The 24,810-nt window shown below is 43.2% G+C and overlaps 1 protein-coding gene across 2 annotated transcripts; it reads left to right on the forward strand.

Moving 5' to 3' along the window:
• The first annotated feature begins 142 nt into the window (after positions 1-142).
• Positions 143-14,957, forward strand: LOC109897548 (trafficking regulator of GLUT4 1). 2 transcript variants are annotated; one of them, XM_020492053.2, is made up of 5 exons: positions 143-416; positions 6,528-6,779; positions 8,468-8,754; positions 9,041-9,173; positions 10,120-14,957. In XM_020492053.2, exons 2-5 carry the CDS (start codon positions 6,611-6,613, stop codon positions 10,134-10,136), a joined length of 606 nt encoding a protein of 201 aa, XP_020347642.1. In that variant the 5' UTR covers positions 143-416; positions 6,528-6,610; the 3' UTR covers positions 10,137-14,957. The 2 variants fall into 2 exon arrangements, with proteins under 2 accessions (XP_020347642.1, XP_020347643.1); XM_020492054.2 differs by lacking the exon at positions 143-416 and adding an exon at positions 2,173-2,401.
• Positions 14,958-24,810: the final 9,853 nt, after the last annotated feature.

Raw genomic sequence — 24,810 nt, forward strand, 5'->3', positions numbered from 1 at the left:
GAGAGAGAAAAGCGAGCGAAAGCATCCTATTGCATGTGCTGCGCCGACTTCTCCCTCTCTCCCCTCCTTTCTACCCGCCTCCGGGCATAGGAGTTTCCTGTCTCCCCCTCCCTCTCCTCAATCTTGCAGCGCCGTTGAACAAAAGAGAGAGAGAGAGCGAGATGAGGTAGCAACATAGCAAGCACACGAGCGCAATTTGACATCCCCCGGCGTGGTCTGTAGCCTTTTACCATAGCCTGTATCAAAAGAAAAAGACAATTCGACGAATTCTGGGTGGAGATTTTAATCGTAGCCTACTGAACTTGTGTCATATTTTCTATTTTTTACTACACGTTGCATTTACAGTAATATTTGGAATTGTGATCAAGAAAAGCAAAATGTTAAGGATAATGTTTCATGTCACTCAATAAGATCAGGTAGGCCTAGGTGGATAGCATGCGGTTTCTATGTGATTTAGTTCATATTTTGCTCTCTGTGGTGTACAGTAACCTATCTGTAGTGTACAGTATGCACTGCATGTGTGGTTTGAAGTGGGTGTGTCATCATTGTGTGTGCATGCAGACAATAGAGCGCGCGCATGTGTCTGTGTGTGAGAGAGAATGCACCAGTAATTTGTTCATTCTGTATTTTACTCCTGTACATGAGAGAAAGACCAAGGGAGGCCAGGGAGAGGGTGCATGTGTATTTATCTCTCTCTCTCTCTCTCTCTCTCTCTCTCTCTCTCTCTCTCTCTCTCTCTCTCTGTGTGTGTGTGTGTGTGTGTGTGTGTGTGTGTGTGTGTGTGTGTGTGTGTGTGTAAGGCAGCCATGCATGTATGTCTGTAGGCATCTTTATTATGCATTCAGTTGTTTTCCAAACAGATCTATGTTAGTCTGCATAAGTCACATAGCATTGTAATACATAATGTATCATCTTTACATAGAATTTGCTGGAATTTACAGTGTTCCTGATTTTTTTTGTTGAATTATATGTGCAATTCACCGCAAGTCCTTCTCCATATTCCACTCCATCCCTCTCGCGCGCGCACACACACACTCTCACACACAGGTCTAGGTGTGCCAAGATCACCTTTTCCGTGATGTGCTCATCCCCCTTTCCTCCCCTCCCTCCTCTCCTCCATCCCCTCTTCATTCTAACCACATCTCCTCTACTATGTCAGTCTCACTCCCTGCATGAATGGCAGATCATTATATTTAAATGTCATCATAATGTACAATATTTATTATAATACCCATTACATTTCCCGTAGAAGTTCATATTTTCACAACATTCATCTTTGTAAAGTGGGTTGGGTGGTACTTAGATTAGATTTGATGACTCAACAACTCCTTTTAGCGAGGCCGAACCCTTTTTACAAATGACATGTACATCCTTAATTAGTTTTCAGCCAAGCTACAGACTAGTCATTTGGTTTTCCGATAAAGCTGAGGGATGGAGCTGGAGAAATGTAACAGCTCTCAGATTTTTATTTACCTTTATTTAACTAGGCAAGTCAGTTAAGAACAAATTCTTACATGGAGCTATGTTGAGCCCAAATGGATACACACAGTATACTCTAAACAACCAGTGGCGGTTCTAGCTTGTATGACTTGTGCCATTCTGCACTAACTGTAATTTTTATTCAGACATTTGGAACAACACAATGAAATAATTATAACATTTAAAACTATAAAAATATAGAAATAAAAGACTCAAATATCAAAATAAGTAACCAAAGACAAATAGAAACAAAATTGTGTTGATTTGGCACTCGAGCTTCAATACATTACCCATCCCCCAACACTGTCAACAAAGAGTCGAGACTAAACCAATTCACCTTGGTGGTGCGCAGACTGGTTTAATATTATTCTTAACGATTTCGCACAAACCCCAAAAAATTTAACAGTATGTCTATGAAACTGTATATTCGCAGTATTATCAATGAATTGTGGTTTATTTGGTATAATTCCGTAGTGTGACTGATTTTACTAATTGCATTAGTACTGTACAAAGTGGACTATTTGATAGATTCCCCGCTCCCCCTACCTTGGGCTTCCAGTGGGGAGACCTGAGGTCAACCTATCCCCTCCCCATCTCCTATTTCTGAGTGGGAGACCTTCCCAGCCAGTAGCCTGCCTAGCTCACAAACTAGAATCAGGGCGCCTACTCCGATAAGGTTAATTGACCCACACGGTGACATGATATCATTGACGTGACTTGCAAACGAGCGATAGAAAACCGGCAAGATGACGTCCTGGGCTGCTGCCCATGTGGCCTATACCTAAATCTGCCACTGCTAACAACCCAGTAAATTAAATGAAAGTATTTACAAGATAATGAATATTCAGATGTCAAGGTGTAGAAGTAAGGCCGGGAGTCAAAGGTACCTTGTCGGCAAGCGCACTGCACTTAACTTTTAAAGGTAATTGACGCTAGATAGCTGCATTCCCCTTTTGTTGGGCTTGCGAGATCAAGTGTGCCTAATATGTGTTGTCTCAATTAAATAGCCTGTAGGCTATATGCATGGGCGGATAAACCCGGGCAGTTGTCTTTTCAAGGAAATAAACTTCCGAAGTATGACAGGCTATAGTTTAAGCTTCTACTTCGTCTAGATATGAAGTATTGGTAACATATTTATTTGTGTCTGCCTGCTAAATGTTATGCAAAACGTAGTTCAAGTGAAGTGCAGGTGTCCAGTCTCCTATTCTATTTCACCCCAACTCTGTCTCTCTTTCAAACTATGTCTAGCTTATTGGCTGATATAGCCCAATAATACTGGTAGCCTAAGCCTAATATAATGGATCACGTGCTGAGCAATTAACTGAAATTTCGTTTTTTTTTCTCAGATTATTAAACAACTAATTGACCAACGTCGGTTCAATTACATAGTTCCTTTTTTTGTGAGCTCAACGCGCTGTTTCTCTAGAGAGAAATCATATCAAGCACGAGATATCAAATCAAAAACACTGCAGGGAATTTAGTTTTCAATAGGCAAATATTAAACCTAGTTCAAGCGCAGAAAATGTGGTAATTAACTACAATGACCAGAATCCATTGCGCATATTCTTCCTGGCAGACCCACACAGACCGCAGGGGAGAGGAATGTAGTCAACACAGCAATGAGAGGGATAGAGAAGTTCGGGAGGCATAGTTATACTACCCTGATTGATAGTTGTAGCAGTCTTGAAAGTATGCCATACCTACTTCGATGAACTACCTAAATAGTGATTTTATCAGCTCTGCAGATGTGCAACAAAATGATCACGGGGAATTTGGCTTGTTTGGGAGCACAGAGACAAATGTTACACCATGCTCAAACCGCGCATGCGCAATTATATTTTGTCCCCCCCCCCCCCCACCAAACGCGATCATTGTACGCAGGTTGAAATATCAAAACAAACTCTGAACCAACTATATTAATCTGGGGACAGGCCGAAAAACATTAAATATGTATGACAATTTAGCTAGCTAGATTGCAGTCGCTAGCTATCCTGTCCTATTTAGCTAGCTAGCTTGCTGTTGCTAGCTAATTTGTCCTGGGATTTAAACGTGGCTATTTGACCTGAAATGCACAGGGTCCTCTACTCTGACAATTAATCCACACATAAAACGGTCAACCGAATCGTTTCTAGTCATCTCTCCTTCCAGGCTTTTTCTTCTTTGGACTTTCATAATAAGGTGTATTACCACAATCGATGGTACATAGGTATATGCTTCTAAAAGCCTATGAGGAGATGGGAGAGGCAGGACTTGCGTCAAGTTCAGCGTCACAAATAGAAGCAACTTCTATTTTAGCTCCTGGTAACGCAGACACTCAATGCTCACTAATAGGGATGTTAACACATTTGTGCACAAAATATGAGAGAAATAAGCTTTTTGTGCATATGGAACATTTCTGGGATCTTTTTTTTCAGCTCATGAAACTTGGGACCAACGCTTTACATTTATATTTTTGTTTGATCTATGACTTTTCAAATCACCCAGCAATGCTATCTAAAGAGTTAGCTCCAAGTAAATGTTGCAATTCTTCAGCCATTCCTGAACCTGCGACCAAAAACCGAAACAAGTGATCCAATGATTATGTCTCTATGGCGGGTTTGAATGAATCCCAGCCTTTGTCTGTTCGATACTGACTGATCCTTATTACGTCTAATCCTCACTCTAACCCTTATTCAGAACGACAAGAGGGTTGACAGAATTGTCTTATGTCAGATTTGGTCAGTCAAGTGACTGTGATATGTGGTTGTCTAACTTAGCTAACTTAGGTTGTGTAACTTATGTAAGGGAATAGGGCTACGTAGGTGTGATGTCACCTGTCGGAACACTTTGGTCGCATTCCAGGCCGACTACATTGCAGAAGTTGCGTTATACCAATCAATGGCTGCGTGCCACGTCATCGACTGGGCGTTCAGGCATTAGATTGTTCTATTATATGATGTGGTTAGCAGATATTTAAAACACCTATCAAGGCGTTGTGTAGTTAGCCTGGAAACAAAGGCTGAGAGAGGTATGCAGATAGGAGGGGTGTGGCATAAAGGTTCGAGGGGTGGGGCTTGGTGGGTGTGGCTTATCTTAAGGAGGAGTCAGATACTTCATGACATCCTACAAGGGAGCTCATATTTTTACAATTCCTGTCATGGTCAACACCTAGATATTGTGGCATTATAACCAGGGGTTGGAACCACATAGATCGGATTTTCTTTTTACCCTGTTTTTTCAACCCGTCCAGTTGGCAGCGGTAATACACCTTTTGGGGTTGTAGTCTGCCATTTACAGCTGGCAGGCACATGCTGGAATATGTTTCTAAGTGACAGAGTGAGGGCTTTTCATAGGCAGTTTGTTGCGATTTTTGTGAGACTGGAAACAAAAATCCCGGAGCTTAATAGAACGTTATTAACCATTTACCATGCATTTAAAATAATGGTTCTGTTACGGAACAGTATATATCACTTTAGTTTTTGGTTTGGGTTTTGTTCCTCCAATAATTTCCTTATTTTTCGGTTTTCTGTATAACATTGTGGGTCTTCAGTCATAGCCAACTCCTTGCTGTGTTATTGCTTTATTGTATTGCATAGTTGTAACAAACATGTTCTCTTCAAAAAATGTCCTCTCTTTGAAGAACATCTATCACATTCCCAGAGGCTGTCATACCTATGTGGAAAGATATTCTCATCTGTCAGTCAGTCGGTTGCTACCGGCAACAGTGTATTATTAACAGAGCAGGTACAATGTTTATTGGCAGTAGTCTCTATGGACATACTGGTTACATCCCAAAAGGTACCCTATTCCCTACAGTATATGCCTTCAGAAAGTATTCATCCCCCTTTACATATTACACATTTTGTTGTGTTACAGCCTGAATTCAAAAGGGATTAAATACATTTTTTATCTCAGCCATCAACACACAAAAACCGATAATGACAAATTGAAAACATGTTTTTAGAAATGTTTGCTAATTTAAGTATTCACACCCTTGAGTCAATACTTTGTAGAAGCACCTTTGACAGTGATTACAGCTGTGAGTCTTTCTGGGTAAGTCTCTAAGAGCTTTCCACACCTGGATTTTGCACCATTTGCCCATAATTTTTTTCAGAATTCTTCAAGCTCTGGTTGTTCATCATTGCTAGACCACCATTTTCAGGACTTGCCATAGATTTTCAAGTATATTTAAGTCAAAACTGTAACCCTGCCACTCAGGAACATTCACTGTCTTCTTGGTAAGCAACTCCAGTGTATATTTGCCTTGTGTTTTAGGTTATTGTCCCGCTGACAAGTGAATCTCCCAGTGTCAGGTGGAAAGCAGACTGAACCATGTTTTCCTCTAGGATTTTGCCTGTGCTTAGCTCCATTCTGTACATTTTTTTTATCCTGAAAAACTCCCTAGTCCTTGACAATTACAAGCATACCCATAACATGATGCAGCCACCACTGTGCTTGAAAATATGGAGAGTGGTACTCAGCAATATGTTATATTGGATTTGCCCCAAACATAACACTTTGTCTTCAGTACAAAAAGTGAATTGCTTTGCCAAATTTTTGTAGTATTACTTTAGTGTCTTGTTGCAAACAGGATGCATTTAAAAAATATATATTTGTATTCTTTACAGGCTTCTGACTTTTCACACTGTCAATTGGGTTAGTGTTGTGGAGTAACTACAATGTTAATGTAGCCTCAGTTTTCCCTTATCACAGCCAATAAACTGTTTTAAAGTCACCATTGGCTGAGCAGTTTCCTGAGCTGTTTCTTTCCAATATGGTCCCTGGATGTTGCTGACCCGCCCCTCAGATGATTAGCTGACTACGATTTAGTAAAATGTCAAGTTTGATCTAAGCAGTCCCCCAATGAAGAAAGCCATAGCTTCCTGGCTGGTTCCTGGTATACCTGTATAAAATGTTTATAAACAATAGACTATAGTATATGGTATGGTTGATCAGAACATTGCAGGATCTGTAAGACTTCCATGCTAGCAAACTGGTAATTTGATAACACCACAATGCAAGTAACAGTAAAAATGTATAATGTTCCCTATTTCCCCCGTTCATTTCAGTTGAAGAAGATCAAAAGTCCAATCAAGACCAATCATCAAAAAGGCCCAAACTACCAGTGAAACAACACTGTCCGCATTCCGCCATGTCTTCCAACACCAGTGCTGCCCCCAGTGGAGCGGAGGGAGAACAGCAGCCAGAGCAGACCATCACCTCCCAGCCAACCAGCGCTGAGCACCAAGAGACAGCCCCTGACTCCAGCCAATCGGAATCCAAAGACCACTTGGCAGTAATCAGCGAGAAGATGGAGACCAGTAAATAAATATTTGACAACCTCCCCCATATCGTCCTCCACCCTCCCCCTTCCACCCTCTCCTTCTTCTCAACCCTATCTATCCCAACTTACAATTAACACCCCTCTCAACACTTTGAGCTCATCTCTGTTGTTGTGATCTACAACTCTACGAATGTTTGTGTTCTAGAGCTGTCCCCTCACTTCCCCTTCTCATTTCCCTGAGTGTCTGGCCCTGTCTGTCCAGGAATCACTTAAGACAGATGCATGATTTACAGATAGCTGCCTTCTCTTCAGCAACCTTTATTTTTTCAATGGCTCAATCCCCACATCCCTTCTCTAGTCTTTCAATTACACCACCTCCCAAACTAAAAGTCAATTTAGGTTATTGGCTTGACCAGACAATACGTCAATCCCTTGTGCCCTTAAAAAAAGAAAGTGCAGTAACTGCAATCAACTGTGGTACTTTGGACGCAGTATTTGCAATTATACTGCACTCTGACTGCAGTATTTTTTTGTAAGGGGTTTCAGAGCCTTTTGAGAATTGTACAAATATATTGATTAATTACTGTTGTTGTGCAGCATAGTTCAACAAGTGTGTCAATAACGGGATACCTTCAGATTAAAAATCAACACGCTCTAGAACAGTTTTGAACTAATTAATTTCTTCCAAAATGAAGGAGAAGTAAGAGAGAGCTCTAGATTACACCTATCTATACATCAATGGCGGTCAGTGTCATCATGAGCATGGCCTTATTTCTATTACATTCTATTGTCATTCATATTCCATTCACCCAGTTCAATGTAACAGCTATAGGTTTAGGCTACTATATGATACCCACATTTTTCCAATACCCATCATGAGGTTGCTACAACCTAGTCTATGAATGAAAGTTTACAATGTAGGTGCACACAGGTTGAGAGAAACGTTTGAGGAGGCAGACCGTATCACATGGACAGACAGTGAACCTTTCAATACCGCCTTGCATACTCTTGCCTGCATCTAGCTGATATAGGGTGTAATCATTAGTCCAACAGTTGCAAACCAGAGTATGTTTATCCCCATTTTGTTCCGTTTAAGAAACATTTTCTAACAGAATTTGCAGAATGAATACACCCCTGATCACGCGTAAACACAGTTCACTTTCATAACAGCCACGGATTATTCCTTCTCGCATCTATTTGCTCTCCTCCTCTGACCTTTTCCCTTCGCCTTACCAGGCGAAAAAACCTTTCCAAGCCAAACCATACTATAAACGCTACACACAGCCTACATCATTGTCACCATATTAGCTAAAGTAACATCATAGTCAACATAGCTAATATAACTAACGCGTTAGTAAACCAGCTACAAATATGCAGTAACGTTACAGTGTACAGTCACTAGTAATATGAAAGCAATCAATCCAGCAAGATTTAAGTGACAAGTAGATTTTGCACCACTCAAAACACAGGAAATAGATGGCTGAAAAAGACAGATCCTCAGGTGAGCTGGGCGTGTGCGTTGCTAATGGCAGCTTCTTGGCACTGTTGCTAGTTATCTGACCGTTCAGAATCATAACAACACACACCTTCCAGCCAACCCATCTATAAATGTTGAATAATGTCAGGATTCCCGATTTTGGTGACGAAACAATGAGGACATTCTCTCGTTCCTTCTTCCTCCCTCCTTTTCACCCTCCTTGCCTCCCTCTACCCACCCTACTACAGGTAATGGAATGTGTGCTGCCGACTCCTCGCCCACATCTTCCATCTCGTCCCCAAAGCGACTGCAACACGCCAAACCTACCAACGGCCGGGCTCGGAAAGGAAGCCGCTCTGGGTCCCTGCTGGGTCATGGGGCAGGGTCTCCCAGGCCTTCCATCAGCCGTCAGCCCAGCACCGTGACAGAGGAGGACGACGGCAAGCCCCCTAGAGACTACCTAATATTGGCCATCCTGTCCTGCTTCTGCCCCTTGTGGCCGATCAACATCGTGGCTCTTGTCTTCTCTGTTATGGCGAGTGGAACCTTTAAGTATTTGACATGTGGTTTGTAAGTGTTGTCTGTGAAGGAATGCGTGCGTGTTGATATCTAAAAAACACCACAAAGAAGAACAGCTAAAAACAGTGGTTGGCCACTTGTGTGTTAGTGATCACCTGCTGGGAAATGAACAGAAAATGATGGCCAATGTTCTGGTCAGAAGAGATGGGACTGCCACCCACTGCTTTTAACCTTTTGTCTTCACAGTGTGTTTTAACCAGCATTTTGTAACCTAATCAATAACATTTCACCCTATTCTCCAGTCGAGGAACAGCCTGCAGCTGGGGAACGTAGACGGGGCGCGGCGTCTAGGCCGGAACGCAATGGTGCTGTCCATCGTTTCACTAGTTGGCGGGGTCATCATCATCATCGCAGCCATCGTCTTAAACTGGGGAAGTGAGTGGCCAAAGTGGCTGAGCTCTCAAGTTCTTGTTGTGGTGCCGTTTTGTGTCTGTCGTTACTTGCAGCTTTTGTCTGTTTGTTTGTGTGTGTTCTGTCTTGCTTTTGGTCATGTTTGTGCTTGATTTTTGGTGGTTGGTTACCTAACCAACACTAAGGTTAGGTTACCTACCTAACCTTAGTGCCCATTGTTGTACGTTGGTTTATTTTTTTTTCCCACATATTGGCCCAGGATTCAATCTGATTGTGTCAACAACGCTCCATTTAAAGGTAATTTCCTATTGAGTCGACATATGCCGAGTTTACCGTTAATGCGATCGATGGATCATTGCCTTTAAAAGCTGCATTGTCTACAAATGCGATCGGATTCAATCCCAGATTTTATTTTTGTGCAGGTTGAAATTTATTGGGAGGAATCTTGTCCCGGAGGCAGAGCTGAGCGGTTTCCACTAGATGGGCCAGCCGAAAAGTCAAAATGGCTATATCGGAAAAAAGCTATGAAAAAAATGTAAGGTTAGTCTTAGGCATGAGGTTAAGGTTAGGGCAGTGCCAGTTTACAGAATGGGAACACAGGGCACGTGCCCCTGGGCCCCCGATCTCTAAGGGGCCCCCAACCAAATTATTATTATTTCTTATTTTATTTTGGGTTTGGGGGCCAAAAAGATAATTGGGAGGGGTGGGGGGCCCCAGGAGGTCGGTGCCTGGGTGTGGGTTTAAAATCTGAGTGTATGACTTTGTGGCTTGGCCAGCTAGTGACCACCCTGCAGAGCTGCCTCCAGGACAAGATTCATCCCAATAAATGCCAACCTGTGTTTGATGTGTCTGGTTCTTAATTTGCGTCCATCTGTGGCTGGTTTGAGTTAGACCGTTTTCAGTGTTTGTACTATATAACAGTATTGATGACATTTTTGCAAACACCCTTGTGCTTTCTCTTTATTATTAGGTATAATAAAATCCTGAGGGTCACCATGGAAACCAGGAGCAAGATCGCAAGACAGCACACCAACAACCATCCCAACCAGACTTTTCCCCTCTCCTACGATCAAAACACTATTCTACAAATCGCCTGCAACCTACAGCATACCCCTTGGACCCCTTTTTTGCTGCACTATCATGTATGGCCTGTAATATGTTCTCTGAAACAGATAGACAAGTCCGTCACCTCTACCTCCTACACCCCAATGCTGCCACCAGTGGTGTAGTGCAGGGTAAACGTACGTAAACGTCATTTACACACATTTTGCTCCTGTGTTTATCCACCTTTTGCAGACAAATGCATTGAAAGTATAGGGGGCGTTACTTTATTGACCGTCAACGGTGATCAGGAGTACCCATCTATTTTTTGACCACTGGCTGCCACCATCACTCAGAAGGTCGAAGGCGTCAGGTAGAACAACACTGAGGTAGGATAGACAGTGATAAACAGACTGGTTCTTCTGAATGAGAGAGATGCGTCTAACGAGTCTAACTCTGGTCAACGATGCCATGATCTCCTGGTTGCCTGAGTCTCAGAGTGTATTTAAAGTCTCTGCATGATTTTCCGGGATCAGGCTGCTCCTCCCAGGCTGTTCCTCCCAGGCTGCTCCTGCCAGGCTGCTCCTCCCAGGCTGTTCCTCCCAGGCTGCTCCTCCCAGGCTGTTCCAATGTGACAAAACACAAAGTGTCTCTATTGTTGCCGGAAAGGACATCTGGTTTTCTCTGTAATGTTATTTCCTTCCACTGAATCATTCATCTCCAGTCAGTCCACACCTCTGTAACACAACCAAGGGATCCTTTTAACTGTGACGCCAAAACCAGCCCACCCTATAGGATCATGTTAAAGATGGCAAAGGAAGAGTTAGGGAGGGAGAGGGATTGGAATTGATCTTTGATCAATGTGATGATGTTGATGGGGGGGGGGGGCTTTTTTAGTTCTGAATTTGTTCCAGATTGTTATTTTCTGTGAAGGGAGGGAGGAGGAGGAGTTAGAGACAGATGGGACCATCTGTACTTTAATTTAGGGACAAACCTGGGGTCTCCATCTCTTTGCTTCATCATCTTCGTTTAAAAATAACTGGAATCTGGGGAGAATGAGCCACTCCGGGTTTGGGATTGAGGCTGGGCTGGTAACTCATATGCTCTCTCAAACACACTATCTTACACCCCCCCCCTCCCCACACGAGCACATGCACACACACAGACACACACACAATCATCCATACACATACTGTCAGAATGACTTCTCATTGGCTGAGAGAAAGAGGGAGATAAAGAACAGGAGAGGAGAAGAGGGAGAGAGGGAGGGGAGGATTGGGGATAGCTGCATGGGCTGCAGTCCTTTGTTTGGCACAGATGGCGGCAAAGAGAGAGTGTGTGTGTGTGTGTGTGTGAGAGAGAGAGAGAGAGAGAGAGAGAGAGAGATGGTGTGGTGCTTGTTACTGATGCTGGATAAAAAGTCTGAGGATACTAGACTGGAAAAACGAACGGAGCAGAGCTGGTTACAGAATAAACACAAAAGACAGGCGGTAATTTTAATTTAGTTGCTTACTCTTCATTTCCCCCTCTTCTGTCCAGTATCTACCACCATATTATCTACCATTTATTGGTAACATTATTTATTAATTTGACCTTTATTTTAACAGGGTGTCCTATTGAGACCAAGGTCTCTTTTGCAAGGGAGCCATGTATCTCACAATTACACAACAACAATGTTATGACAGCCTGCTTGACAGTATTTACACAGTTCTAAACATAGTCTACCATCTCTGGTCAGTTGGAATCCATTCCTCTCCCTTCAGTATTGCAAATATATTACCCACTTTACCTTTCACCTCTCTAATATGTAGTCATTATCTTTGATGGTTGCCTCTTTTGTTAAAATTCTATGCAAATACCTTGCTGGGGTATTTGTTCAGTTGGTACTCCTTCTCCACCGTGGTCAGTATCAGCTCCTATGTGCTTACTGTTTGCCCTTGTCTGGTTGTTATTCACAAAGCAGAATGACCTCTTCTCCCTTTGGAAGTCAGTCAGTGTGTCACTGTGCCAAAGCCTGGAATGTGAGCCAAGCCACGTACAGTAGAGGCCAGGCAGTCTTTGGCTTGACTCTGGCTAAGTGCTCTGTCGGTGTGTGTGAGAGAGAGAGAGAGAGAGAGAGAGAGAGAGAGCGAGAGTGTGTGAGAGAGAAATGCAGTGTGTATGTATGTATGTATGTATGTGTGTGTGTGTGTGTGTGTGTGTGTGTAAGATAGTCTTTAAGAGTGTGCGTGTGTGTCTGCCCCTGGATGCTGTTTTTAGGGAGAAGCAGGTGAGTCAGTCCCCTCCCACTCAGTTTAAAGGTATCATATTCTACTTGGCACACACATTCCCTTCACTTCCCGAGCCCAGTCCCCTGTGCATGTTTACAGTATCGTTTACAGTGTGTTATACTTAGGAGTTTAATGGAGGATGGGTTAACTCTAATGCTTTTACACCAAGGACATCTTTATGTAGTTGAGAGACTTGTTGACTTGTGCAGCGCATTGTAAATAAATAATATGCATATTTATTTGCCATGATGACACATGATATTCACGTCCAAAGTTGACTTTTTCACTTAGATTTGTTTGAGTAGTCAAGAATAATCCATGTCAATTTGTTATTTTGAGACTCTGCTCCACCTGACCGTTTTGAAGCACTTCCTCCGAACCACCCTTGAAGGCTAGACTAGCTACCATAGAAAGGCAACAATAAGGTTGAAAACCAAAGAAGGTTTCCCATTTGGAATGACGAGTGAGGATGTTCCACTCTGACAGTGCCAGGGTTTGAGGTTTGGAGGGTTAGTGAGGGGGTGTGTCCCAATATTGCCTTTCTACTGAAGTGTACACTCGTTCACTACTTCCCAAAAATCTAAAAGCATTGGATTAGTGGAGGCATGCAGGGTGGGAAATAAAGCTTTTGGTCCACCAGCCACAGAAAACACGCGCGCACACACACGCACACAAACACACACACACACAAAGTCTTGTACAGCTAACCATGCGGGGACACATTTTCCCTAACTTCTAAACCTAACCCTAACCTGTACTCTTACACTAACCCTAGCCCCTAACCCTAAAACTAACCCTAACCTTAACATTAAACCCCCTAGAAATAGCATTTGACCTCATTGGGACTAACAAAATGTCCCCAGTTTTTGTTTGTTTACTATTCTTGTGGGGACCAGAAGTCCCCACAAGAATAGATAAACAAACACACACAATTTCAAAATAATTTTTTACATACTCAACAAAACGTTGAGCAAAATCAAAACTTCTCCCAAATGCTCTGTGTGATCAGCCACCAATGTGGCTGGTAACAATAGACATTCTACCAGCCAATGCCAAAATCTGGTGGCTGGTTTTTCCCCCCACATTGGCTAGAGGCAGTTTCTACAGTATTTATTGTACCAGTTATTTTCAAATCAGTGAAGGGAACTTAACAAGTGCACACTTTGGGAGGAAGGAGAAGATATTGTCGAAGTCTCCTGTAACCCCATTCACGCCAAAAGTGTAGCATGTCTGTTTGTACTAACCACATATGCAAAAATGTTTTCAGCTGAAAGTGAATGCTGACTTTTGGCTTCTTTTATTTCCATTTCTCAATGGTTGTGCACAACTATGGATATTTAACCTGCTTGCACTATATTGTCGTATGTATATATTTATTTATATACCTGGTTATGCCTTTGGTTTGATATGGACTGTTATTGAGCTATTAGTGCTATTATTTGTAGCACTAGTTATTTCACTAGTGTTACTATTGTCATTGTTATGGTTACTATTTCTATTTTCACTGTTATTTCTACTAGTGTTGTTGTTCTCTTGATGACATTACACTAGAACAGCAGGAAACAATGTTCGATAATGGCCTTCGCTGTTATTCAACCGGTTGATTGTGAGCTTCCTTGACAAGAAAACTGCTAAAAAAAAAAGCATGTGTACATTTAGCTAGTTACACAATTCATATGCTTCGACAGTAGATACCTTGTGTGATTGCAACGATCATGACCAACCAGTTCATGAGATAATTTATATGCAGACATAAATAAATAGTCTTTCAAGCCACCAGGTGAGTAATCTCCACCTTTTCTTCATGTCTTCTTAGTAATTTCCTATTCATCTCTCAGGTCTTTCTTTCTCCTACTAATTCATTAATTATTCCCAACCAATTAATGTTCTTCTTCACCTTTTATTTTCAATAGGTTTATTATTATATTGTTATATTCTATTTAGCAGAAGTTTTTATTTAAAGCGATTTACAGCCATGCGTGCATAAATTACTATATATGGTTGGGAATCGAACCCACATTCCTGGCATTGCAAGCGTCATGCTCTACCAACTGAGCCATACAGGATCACTTTACAATTATCTATTTGCTCCCGTTTCACGTTTGTTATGTGCTACTTCCTGTCCAATATAATCTATATCCTGTTTGATATGTTATCTCTTTGGAGAAGGGATCTTGGGTAACTCCCAAATGGCACCCTACTCCCAGGGCTCTAGTCAAAAGTAGTGCACTATATAGGGAATATGGTGCCATTTGGGAGGTATCCACAGACTGCAGCACCGGTGGTTCCAGACCATTGGCCCACTTAGTTAATCAGTGTTGTTCTTCTTATTGTCGTTGGTTACGGATCTATACTATAATCCTGAATCAGACATCTGTGCTGACTTGCCTGACTGTGCATGCCTTAATTGACTGCTTTATAAACATACAGTATGAGTATGTATGTACACTACTATGTTAATCCAATATATTGATAAAGACCTCTGTATTGATCTTGATCCTATTCTGATTTTGTATGATTAATGATGAAGTTTGAAAGGAACCTTGTGAATCAATCAATCAAATGTATTTATAAAGCTCTTTTTACATCAGCCGATGTCACAAAGTGCTATACAGAAACTCAGCCTAAAACCCCAAACAGCAAGCAATGCAGATGTAGAAGCACGGTGGCTAGAAAAAACTCCCTAGAAAGTCAGGAACCTAGGAAGAAACCTAGAGAGAAACCAGGCTCGGAGGGGTGGCCAGTCCTCTTCTGGCTGTGCCGGGTGGAGATTATAACAGTACATGGCCAAGATGTTCAAACGTTCATAGATGACCAGCATGGTCAAATAATAATCGAAAACAGCAGATCCGGGACAAGGTAGCACGTCTGGTGAACAGGTCAGGGTTCCATAGCCGCAGGCAGAACAGATGACACTGGAGCAGCAGCATGACAAGGTGGACTGGGGACAGCAAGGAGTCACCAGGTCAGGTAGTCCTGAGGCATGGTCCTACAGCCTCCGAGAGAAGAGAAAGGGAGAGAGAATTAGAGGGTGCATACTTAAATTCACACAGGACACTGGATAAGACAGGAGAAATACTCCAGATATAACAGACTGACCCTAGCCCCCGATACAGACTATTGCAGCATAATTACTGGAGGCTGAGAAAGGAGGCGTCGGGAGACACTGTGGCCCCGTCCGACTATACCCTCAGACAGGGCCAACCAGGCAGGATATAACCCCACCCACTTTGCCAAAGCACAGCCCCCACACCACTAGAGGGATATCTTCAACCACCAACATACTATCCTGAGACAAGGCTGAGTATAGCCCACGAAGATCTCCACCACGGCACGAACCCGAGGGGGGTGCCAACCCAGACAGGAAGATCACATCAGAGACTCAATCCACTCAAGTGACACACCCCTCCTAGCGACTGCATGGAAGAGCACCAGTAATCCAGTGACTCAGCCCACGTAATAGGGTTAGAGGCAGAGAATCCCAGTGGAGAGTGAGGAACCGGCCAGGCAGAGACAGCAAGGGTGGTTTGTTGCTCCAGTGCCTTTCTGTTCACCTTCACACCTTGGGGCGGCGGGTTTTGGGGCGGCAGGTAGCCTAGTGGTTAGAGCGTTGGACTGGTAACCGCAAGGTTGCAAGATCAAATCGCCGAGCTGACAAGGTAAAAATCTGTCGTCCTGCCCCTGAACAAGGCAGTTCACCCACTGTTCTTAGGCTGTCATTGAAAATAAGAATTTGTTCTTAACTGACTTGCCTAATTAAATAAAGGTAAAATAAAGGTAAAATAAATAAAACACCCCTGGGCCAGACTACACTCAAACGTAGGACCTACTGAAGAGATGAATCTTCAATAAAGACTTAAAGGTTGAGACCAAGTCTGCATCTCTCACATGGATAGGCAGACCATTGCATAAAAATGTTGCTCTACAGGAGAAAGCTCTGCCTCCAGCAATAAGGAGGCCTGCATCTTGTGACCGTAGCGTACGTGTAGGTATGTACGGCAGGACCAAAACGGAAAGATAGATAGGAGCAAGCCCATGTAATACTTTGTGGGTTAGCAGTAAAAACCTTGAAATAAGCCCTAGCCTTAACAGCAGGCCAGTGTAGAGATGCTAGCACTGGAGTAATATGATCACATTTTTGGGTTCTAGCCAAGATTCTAGCAGCCGTGTTTAGCACTAACTGAAGTGTATTTAGTGCTTTACCCGGGTAGCCGGAAAGTAGAGCATTGCAGTAGTCTAACCTAGAAGTGACAAAAGCATAGATACATTTTTCTGCATCATTTTTGGACAGAAAGTTTCACATTTTTGTGACGTAGATGGAAAAAAGCTGTCCTTGAAAGATGTTCCTCAAAAGAGAGATCAGGGTCCAGAGTAACGCCGAGGTCCTTTACAGTTTTATTTGAGACGACTGTACAACCATCAAGATTACTTGTCAGATCCAACAGAAGATCTCTTTGTTTCTTGGGACCTAGAACTAGAATCTCTGTTTTGTCCGAGTTTAAAAGTAAAACATTTGCAGCCATCCACTTCCTTATGTCTGTCTGAAACACAGGCTTCCAGGGAGAGCAATTTTGGGGCTTCACCATGTTTCATCGAAATGTACAGCATATTTTTTGTTTTTAGGAGTGCGACTGCATCTAGGGTATTACGCAAGGTTAAATTAAGTTCCTCAGTTAGGTGGAATTGTTGTACTCTGACATCCTTGGGTAGGTGGAGGGAGTCTGGAAGGGCATCTAGGAATCTTTTGGGTTGTCCGAGAATTTATAGCACGACTTTTGATGATCCTTGGTTGGGGTCTGAGCAGATTATTTGTTGCGATTGCAAATGTAATAAAATGGTGGTCCGATAGTTCAGGATTATGAGGAAAAACATTAAGATCCACAATATTTATTCCACGGGACAAAACTAGGTCCAGAGTATGACTGTGACAGTGAGTAGGTCCAGAGACATATTGGACAAAACCCGCTGAGTCGATGATGGCTCCGAAAGCCTTTTGGAGTGGGTCTGTGGACTTTTCCATGTGAATATTAAAGTCACCAACAATTAGAATATTATCTGCCTTGACCACAAGATCCGATAGGAATTCAGGGAACTCAGTGAGGAACGCTGTATACGGCCCAGGAGGCCTGTAAACAGTAGCTATAGCAAGTGATTGAGTAAGCTGCATAGATTTCATGATTAGAAGCTCAATAGATGAAAATAGCTTCAGACGCAATCCTCACCATAAGGCGATCGTTCTCCTGTATATTATGAATACAGCGACTGCAATTAGAAGGCATCATGTTAATGTTACTACTTAGCTTCGGCTGGTGGAGGTCCTGTAGAACCATGTCCAGATAAAGCATCATGTTAATGTTACTACTTAGCTTCGGCTGGTGGAGGTCCTGTAGAACCATGTCCAGATAAAGCATCATGTTAATGTTACTACTTAGCTTCGGCTGGTGGAGGTCCTGTAGAACCATGTCCAGATAAAGTGTCCGGGGTGAAAAAGTTGAAGGAAAAAAGTTGAGCAAAGGAAAAAAATACAACTATAACACGGTAATTAAAAAGTAAAAACCGTAAAGTTGGCAGGTAGCAAAGTAACGCTAGCCACAAAACGCAAATCAGCACGTAAACAACAATAAACCCTTAGTTGAGTACGAGCTCTGTTTCACATGGTACATTGCTACACCGAACAACAATTTAAACGCAACCATTTCTAAGATTTTACAGTTCATATAAGGAAATCAGTCAATTTAAATAAATTCATTAGGTCCTAATCTATGGACTTCACCTGACTTCGTCACAGATACCTTAAAAAAGGCAGATCATGGATCAGAAAACCTGTCATGCAGCACAACACATCTCCTTCATAGAGTTGACCTTGCGACACGGGGCCGTGTATTATCTTGCTGAAACATGAGGTGATGGCAGCGGATGAATGGCACGACAATGGGCCTCAGGATCTCGTCCCAGTATCTCTGTGAATTCAAATTATCACCGATAAAACACAATTGTGTTCGCTGTCTGTAGCTTATGCCTGCCCATACCATAACCCCACCGCCACCATGGGGCATTCTGTTTACATTCTGAAACTGGGATACATCTGTGAAGAGCACACTTCTCCAGCATGCCAGTGGCAATCGAAGGTGAGCATTTGCCCACTGAAGTTGGTTACGATGCCGAACTGCAGTCAGGTAAAAAACCCTGGTGAGGACAACGAGCACGCAGATAAGCTTCCCTGAGACGGTTTCTGACAGTTTGTGCAGAAATTATTTGGTTGTACAAACCCACAGTGTCATCAGCTGTCCGGGTGGCTGGTCTCAGACAATCCCCAGGTGAAGAAACCGGATGTGGAGGTCTAGGCTGGCGTGGTCACACGTGGTCTGCGGTTGTGAGACCGGTTGGACGTACTGCCAAATTCTCTAAAACGACATTGGAGGCAGATTATGGTAGAGAAAGGAACATTCAATTCTTTGGCAAAAGCTCTGGTAGACATTCCTGCAGTCAGCATGCCAACTGCACGCTCCCTCAAAACTTGAGACATCTGTAGCATTGTCTTGTGTGACAAAACAGCACATTTTAGAGTGGCCTTTTATTGCTCCCAGCACAAGGTGCACCTGTGTAATGATCATGCTGTTTAATCAGCTTCTTCATATGCCACACCTGTCAGGTGCATGGATTATCTTGGCAAAGGCAAAATGTTCACTAACTGGTAAACAAATTTGTGCACAGAATTTGAGAGAAATAAGTTATTTGTGTGTATAGAATATTTCTGGGACCTTTTATTTCATCTCATGAAACATGGGACCAACACTTTACATGTTGCATTTATATTTATGTTCAGTAATACATCTCGCTACATGTTTTTCCTGAACTGCGTCAGACTCGCTCTCCTTCCCTCGTTTTCCCTACCTCAAGAATGTGCTTGAGATAGGGTATCTCTCTTGTCTTGTGTGTGTGTGTGAATTTCTGTTATGTGTTTCTAGGATGTTGCGGTTGTCGAGGCAACGGTTGGCAGGGAGGGAGAGCAACCGGAGAAGCGGGGATAGAGCAGGGTGGGAGTCAGGTCTGACTTCTCAGTATTACTAGAATTTGCATTTTAAATCAATATGAATTATTAAAAGCTTCTGCCACTGTGGCTGGAAAATAGGAGAGAGAAAAAATGACGGGGTGAAAGAGGGGGGCTGCAGAGAAAGAGGGATAGATAGATAGATAGATAGATAGATAGATAGAGAAAGAGCGGTGTAAGGAGAAGAGAGAAAAGGGAAGGGAGAGAGGGGTAGAGGGGGGAGCACGACGGGTTGGGGAGGATGGCTATTGGAGATGGCAGTAGGAAGGAAGAAAAGGTGATGGAGGTCCACAAAAATAAATGGGGTAGCTACAAATCCCTGACAAGTGGAAAAAAACATGGCATTATCAGACAGATAATGAGATGGATAGACTTGTTCTGTTTGTAAGGTGTGGTGGGGGCAGGGAGGCAGAGAGCAGAGTGGGAGTACGGATGGCGCGAGAGAGAGAAAGAGGGAGATAAAAAAAATAAAAAACACGTAGAACGACACAAAAGCAGAAAAGGAAGGAACTAGAGAGACAGATAGAGGTAAAGATAAAGGTAGGACATATCGAGCAAGGGAGAGAAAGAAGAAACAATCTTCCAGACTATCATAATGCAGTTGAACGCAGATAGGAAAGGGGGAGAGGGAGGGGTCTGAATCAAAGGTAAAAAGGAGAGCTGTAATAGAGGGAGAGAGAACGAGAGAAACAAAACGATAAATAGTGTACTGTATGTCCAAGAGCCACGAAACAAATACACACACACGTCTCGGTAGAGTTCAAAGGAGTGTGTGTGTGTGTGTGTGTGTGTGTGTGTGTGTGTGTGTGTGTGTGTGTGTGTGTGTGTGTGTGTGTGTGTGTGTGTGTGTGTGTGTGTGTGTGTGTGTGTGTGTGTGTGTGTGTGTGTGTGTGTGTGTGTGTGTGTGTGTGTGTGTGTAGGGCAAAGGATCCGAGCAGCAGTAAGAAGGGATTGGTGTGTCTACAGACTTAACTCTGTGAGAAGATACATTCTGACTTGCCGGTTTTAGCAGACTGGGAGAAAGAATGCAGTGTGCTGCAGAGGACAGGGGAAAGGAAGGGAGAGGAGATCTCTTGGGAGGTAGCATTTGGGACTTAAAGTGAGGGAGGGAATGACATTACACTCCATATTCTGTAAGAATATTTCTTTCCATTGAATACAACGCTTTATCGAAATCCTCCCCCCTTGAATGTAACACAGACCATCCCTGTACAGCAGACCCGGGCTTCCATCCCATGTCAACAACACCAGTGCTCCAGAAGCTAGCGTGCTAACCTCACAATGCACATTGTTAAATGGTCCCAATGATTCCAGGTAAATAACTATTTCAAAATTGTTCTGAAATGGCTGATTCAAAGCATCTTTCAGTTCAGGCTGATGATGCAGTATGTAGCCTTTTAACCTCCTAGCAGAATCAGTATTCAATTCATTGCAGATAGTGGCCTTCCAGATAGTCAGATATTTCTTATTTTAAAAGTGTGCTTGATTTGTACAGCAGCTTGTCGTGGATGGAGGGAGTCAATTCATTTAGAATCCATTCAATTCAAAACACTTGATTTATCCAACAGGGGCCAATAATGTTGGCAGTAGTGTAGATATGTAAAACCCACATAACATTAACACACACGCCATGATCACAGCAACAACAACACCACCAATATGACATGGAAAGGGGCAGACCTGTGGTGGCGTGACCTGTTCAGCTCTGATGACCACCATATCTATAACCTTTCTATACAGGGTGTCACAACTCTCTTCATCACCCAGGACACATTGCACTTGTGTGTCCTGGGTGAAATGCACTCCTGAGAGCGCCATAGATCCGGAAATCCACGATCAGTAATATGACTCCTGGTGTGGTATTGTTTTTTTACTACCCAACATTTTTTTCATTTTTTTCATTTTCTACTGATCGCGTTCCTTACATTAACATGCTTGTGCAATATTGCTTACAAATGTAATGAAAAGACAATAAACATTTTGCATCTTTATTTCACAGTTTCCTACTTGGTGTGTGTGGGGGGGGGGGGGGGGGGGGGGGGGGGGGGGGGGTTCACAGTGGGGGTTCACAGTGGCTATACATGATACCACACTGGCCCCAGAAACCAAACAGTCAAGACAGTCGAAAACCTTCAACTCAGGCCAAAATCATATTATCCAATAGTTCTCAACTCTACAGCTAAACACTTAATTACTCACCTGCAAACATTCTAACTCAACCTTTAACCATAAGATTTATTCTGTACAAGCTAATATATATAAGATAATAACATATTTTCTACCCCTTTTCCAACAATAAGACAAAGAAAGAGAGGAAGTGAGAGAGACTATGGGAATATCTCAATTGCATACTCTTCTCTCGTCTCCTTCTCAAAACCAACTGGATGAGAAAGCAAAAGGTCCCGCCCCTCTGACCTTCTCCTCCAATGGGGTTTGAGAAGGAGACGAGGAGAGAGGACACGAGGAGTAATGTAATTGAGATCTTCCAAGAGAGAAGGAGCGAGAGAGAGGGAGAGAGACAAAGAAAGGAGACATTTAGAGAGGGTTAGTTAACCTTCAGGGATTTCATTTTCTTCTCTGGCTGAATTATCTCATCGTTAAATCTGACTGAGTTATCGAATCAATAAATCTGATTCAGGGACTGCAGCCTCTCCCACACAATCGGCATCTCCTCTCCTGCATGGAGGACGGCAGTGGGCAGTCCAGTCCAGAGGGTCACGCACCTCTTCGTCTCCCCTGATGTTGATAACCAGAAGATAAGAGGCAGACCTGGTATGCGTCTCAAACGGCCACCCTATTCCCTATATAGTGCCCTTGAGCCCTGGTCAAAAGCAGTGAATATGGAATAGGGTGCCATTTGGGATGTACTGTAAACCCAGACGACCAATCGGTGGAGGACCTAGGCTGGCAGTGGCTCACTCTGTCCAGTTACCAGATTCTCTTGGGTATCTTTCTTAAAATGTAGCTACTGTTATTAACCTTTCTTAGACACTCAGGTGACACGAGACACTTTCTTTTGCACTTACCTGCATTTTCCCAGGAGAGCCACCGCCTGCATTGACCAGGGTGGAGAGTTGCAGAGGAGTAGAGAGTTGATGTTAATCTAGTTAATATTAGTATAGAGTTATACTTGAAGAAAGGAAAAACCCGCACTCACTGGAACATTCTTTACGTTTAAATGTCTTATATATTATCAGCAGTGATCAAAGCAAACGGATGTGCTTCTTTCTTCCAGGATAAGCCTTTAGAACCCAGCACCCAAATCATCTTTTAGACTACAAAACGTTTGAGCTGAGCACACCAATGTCTCTTTCAAAGATAAAGGGAACCCATCTTTAATCACCTTGAGCTGTGATTCAATTGAGTTTCGTTAAATATGCATACTACACTTGTGTAATGAGTAACCTTGCTTGAGACCTGAAGACTTGCCTTACTTACAAGCCCTTAACCAACAATGCAGTTTTATGAAAATAGAGTTAGTAAAATATTGACTATATCAACTAAAGTAAAAAATGTAAACAAAAGTAACACAATAACAATAGCGAGGCTGTATACAGGGGGTACTGGTACCGAGTCAATGTGCAGGGATAGAGGTTAGTCAAGGTAATTTGTACATGTAGGTAGGGTAGGGGTAAATGTAGGTAGGGGTAAAGTGACTATGCATAGATAATAAACAGCGAGTAGCAGCAGTGTAAAAACAAAGGTGGGGGGGGGGGGTTAATGCAAATATTCCAGGTGGCAGTTTGATTAATTGTTCAGCAGTCTTTTGGCTTAGGGGTAGAAGCTGTTTGGACCTAGACTTGGCGCTCCGGTACCATTTGCCGTGCGCTAGCAGAGAGAACAGTCTATGACTTGGTTGACTGGAGTCAATTTTTTTGGGGCCTTCCTCTGACACCGGCTGGTATAGAGGTCCTGGATGGCAGGAAGCTTGGCCCCAGTGATGTACTGGGCAGTACGCACTACCCTCTGTAGTGCCGTACGGCCGGATGCCGAGCAGTTGCCATACCAGGCGGTGATGCAACCGGTCAGGATGCTCTTGATGGTGCAGCTGTAGAACTTTTTGAGGATCTGGGGAATCATGCCAAATCTTTTCAGTCTCCTGAGGGGAAAAAGTCATTTTCGTGCCCTCTTTACGACTGTCTTGGTGTGTTTTGACCATAATAGTTTGTTGGTGATGTGGATACCGGGGAACTTACAGCCCAGTCAATGTGAACGGGGGAGATTGAGGTGGCATCATCTTCGGATCTGTTGAGGTGGTATGCAAATTGGAGTGGGACTAGGGTTTCCGGGATGATGGTGTTGATGTGAGTCATGACCAGCCTTTCAAAGAACTGCATGGCTACTGACGTGAGTGCTACAGGGTGGTAGTCATTTAGGCAGGTTACCTTCGCTTTATTGGGCACAGGGACTATGGTGGTCTGCATGAAACATGTAGGTATTACAGACTCGGTCATGGAGAGTTTGAAAATGTCAGTGAAGACATTTGCCAGTTGCTCCGCACATGCTCTGAGTACACACCCTGCTAATCCATCTGGCCCTACGGCCTTGTGAATGTTGACCTGTTTAAAGGTCTTGCTTAAATCGGCTACGGAGAGAGTGATCACACAGTTGTCCGGAACAGCTGGTGCTCTCATGCATTCTTCAGTGTTGCTTCCCTCGAAGCGAGCATAAAAGGCATTTAGCCCATCTGGTAGGCTAACGTCACTGGGCAGCTCGCAGCTTTGTTTCCCTTTGTAGTCCATAATAGTTTGCAAACCCTGCCACATCCGACGAGCGTCAGAGCGGGTGTAGTAGGATTCAATCTTAGCCCTGTGTTGACGCTTTACCTGTTTGATGGTTAGTCCGGATTAGTGTCCTGCTCCTTGAAAGTGGCAGCTCTAGCCTTTAGCTCGGAGCGGATGGTGCCTGTAATCCATGGCTTCTGGTTGGGATATGTACGAATGGCCACTGTGGGGATGATGAGGTTGATGGACTTATTGATGAAGCAGGTGACTGAGGTTGTATACTCCTCAATGCCATTGGATGAATCACAGAACATATTCCAGTCTGTGCTAACAAAACAGTCCTGTAGCATATCTGCTGACTTCACTAGGTCTGTCTGTTTAGTCTTTTTGTGTTTGGTCTTCTGTTCATAGGCCTACCTCTTTGATTAAGGGCTGAATGGTAAATTAGTTGAGTAGTTGAATCAGATGTTGTTGGGATGGACCAGGATTGAGGGTTCATGTTATAAAACTACTGATGCAGAGGAAATTATACAGGGTTGCACTGCCCCCTTGTGGCTCAACATAAACAAGACAGC

The sequence above is a fragment of the Oncorhynchus kisutch genome, linkage group LG10, assembly GCF_002021735.2.
Source record: "Oncorhynchus kisutch isolate 150728-3 linkage group LG10, Okis_V2, whole genome shotgun sequence".
NCBI classification, from domain to species: domain Eukaryota; kingdom Metazoa; phylum Chordata; class Actinopteri; order Salmoniformes; family Salmonidae; genus Oncorhynchus; species Oncorhynchus kisutch.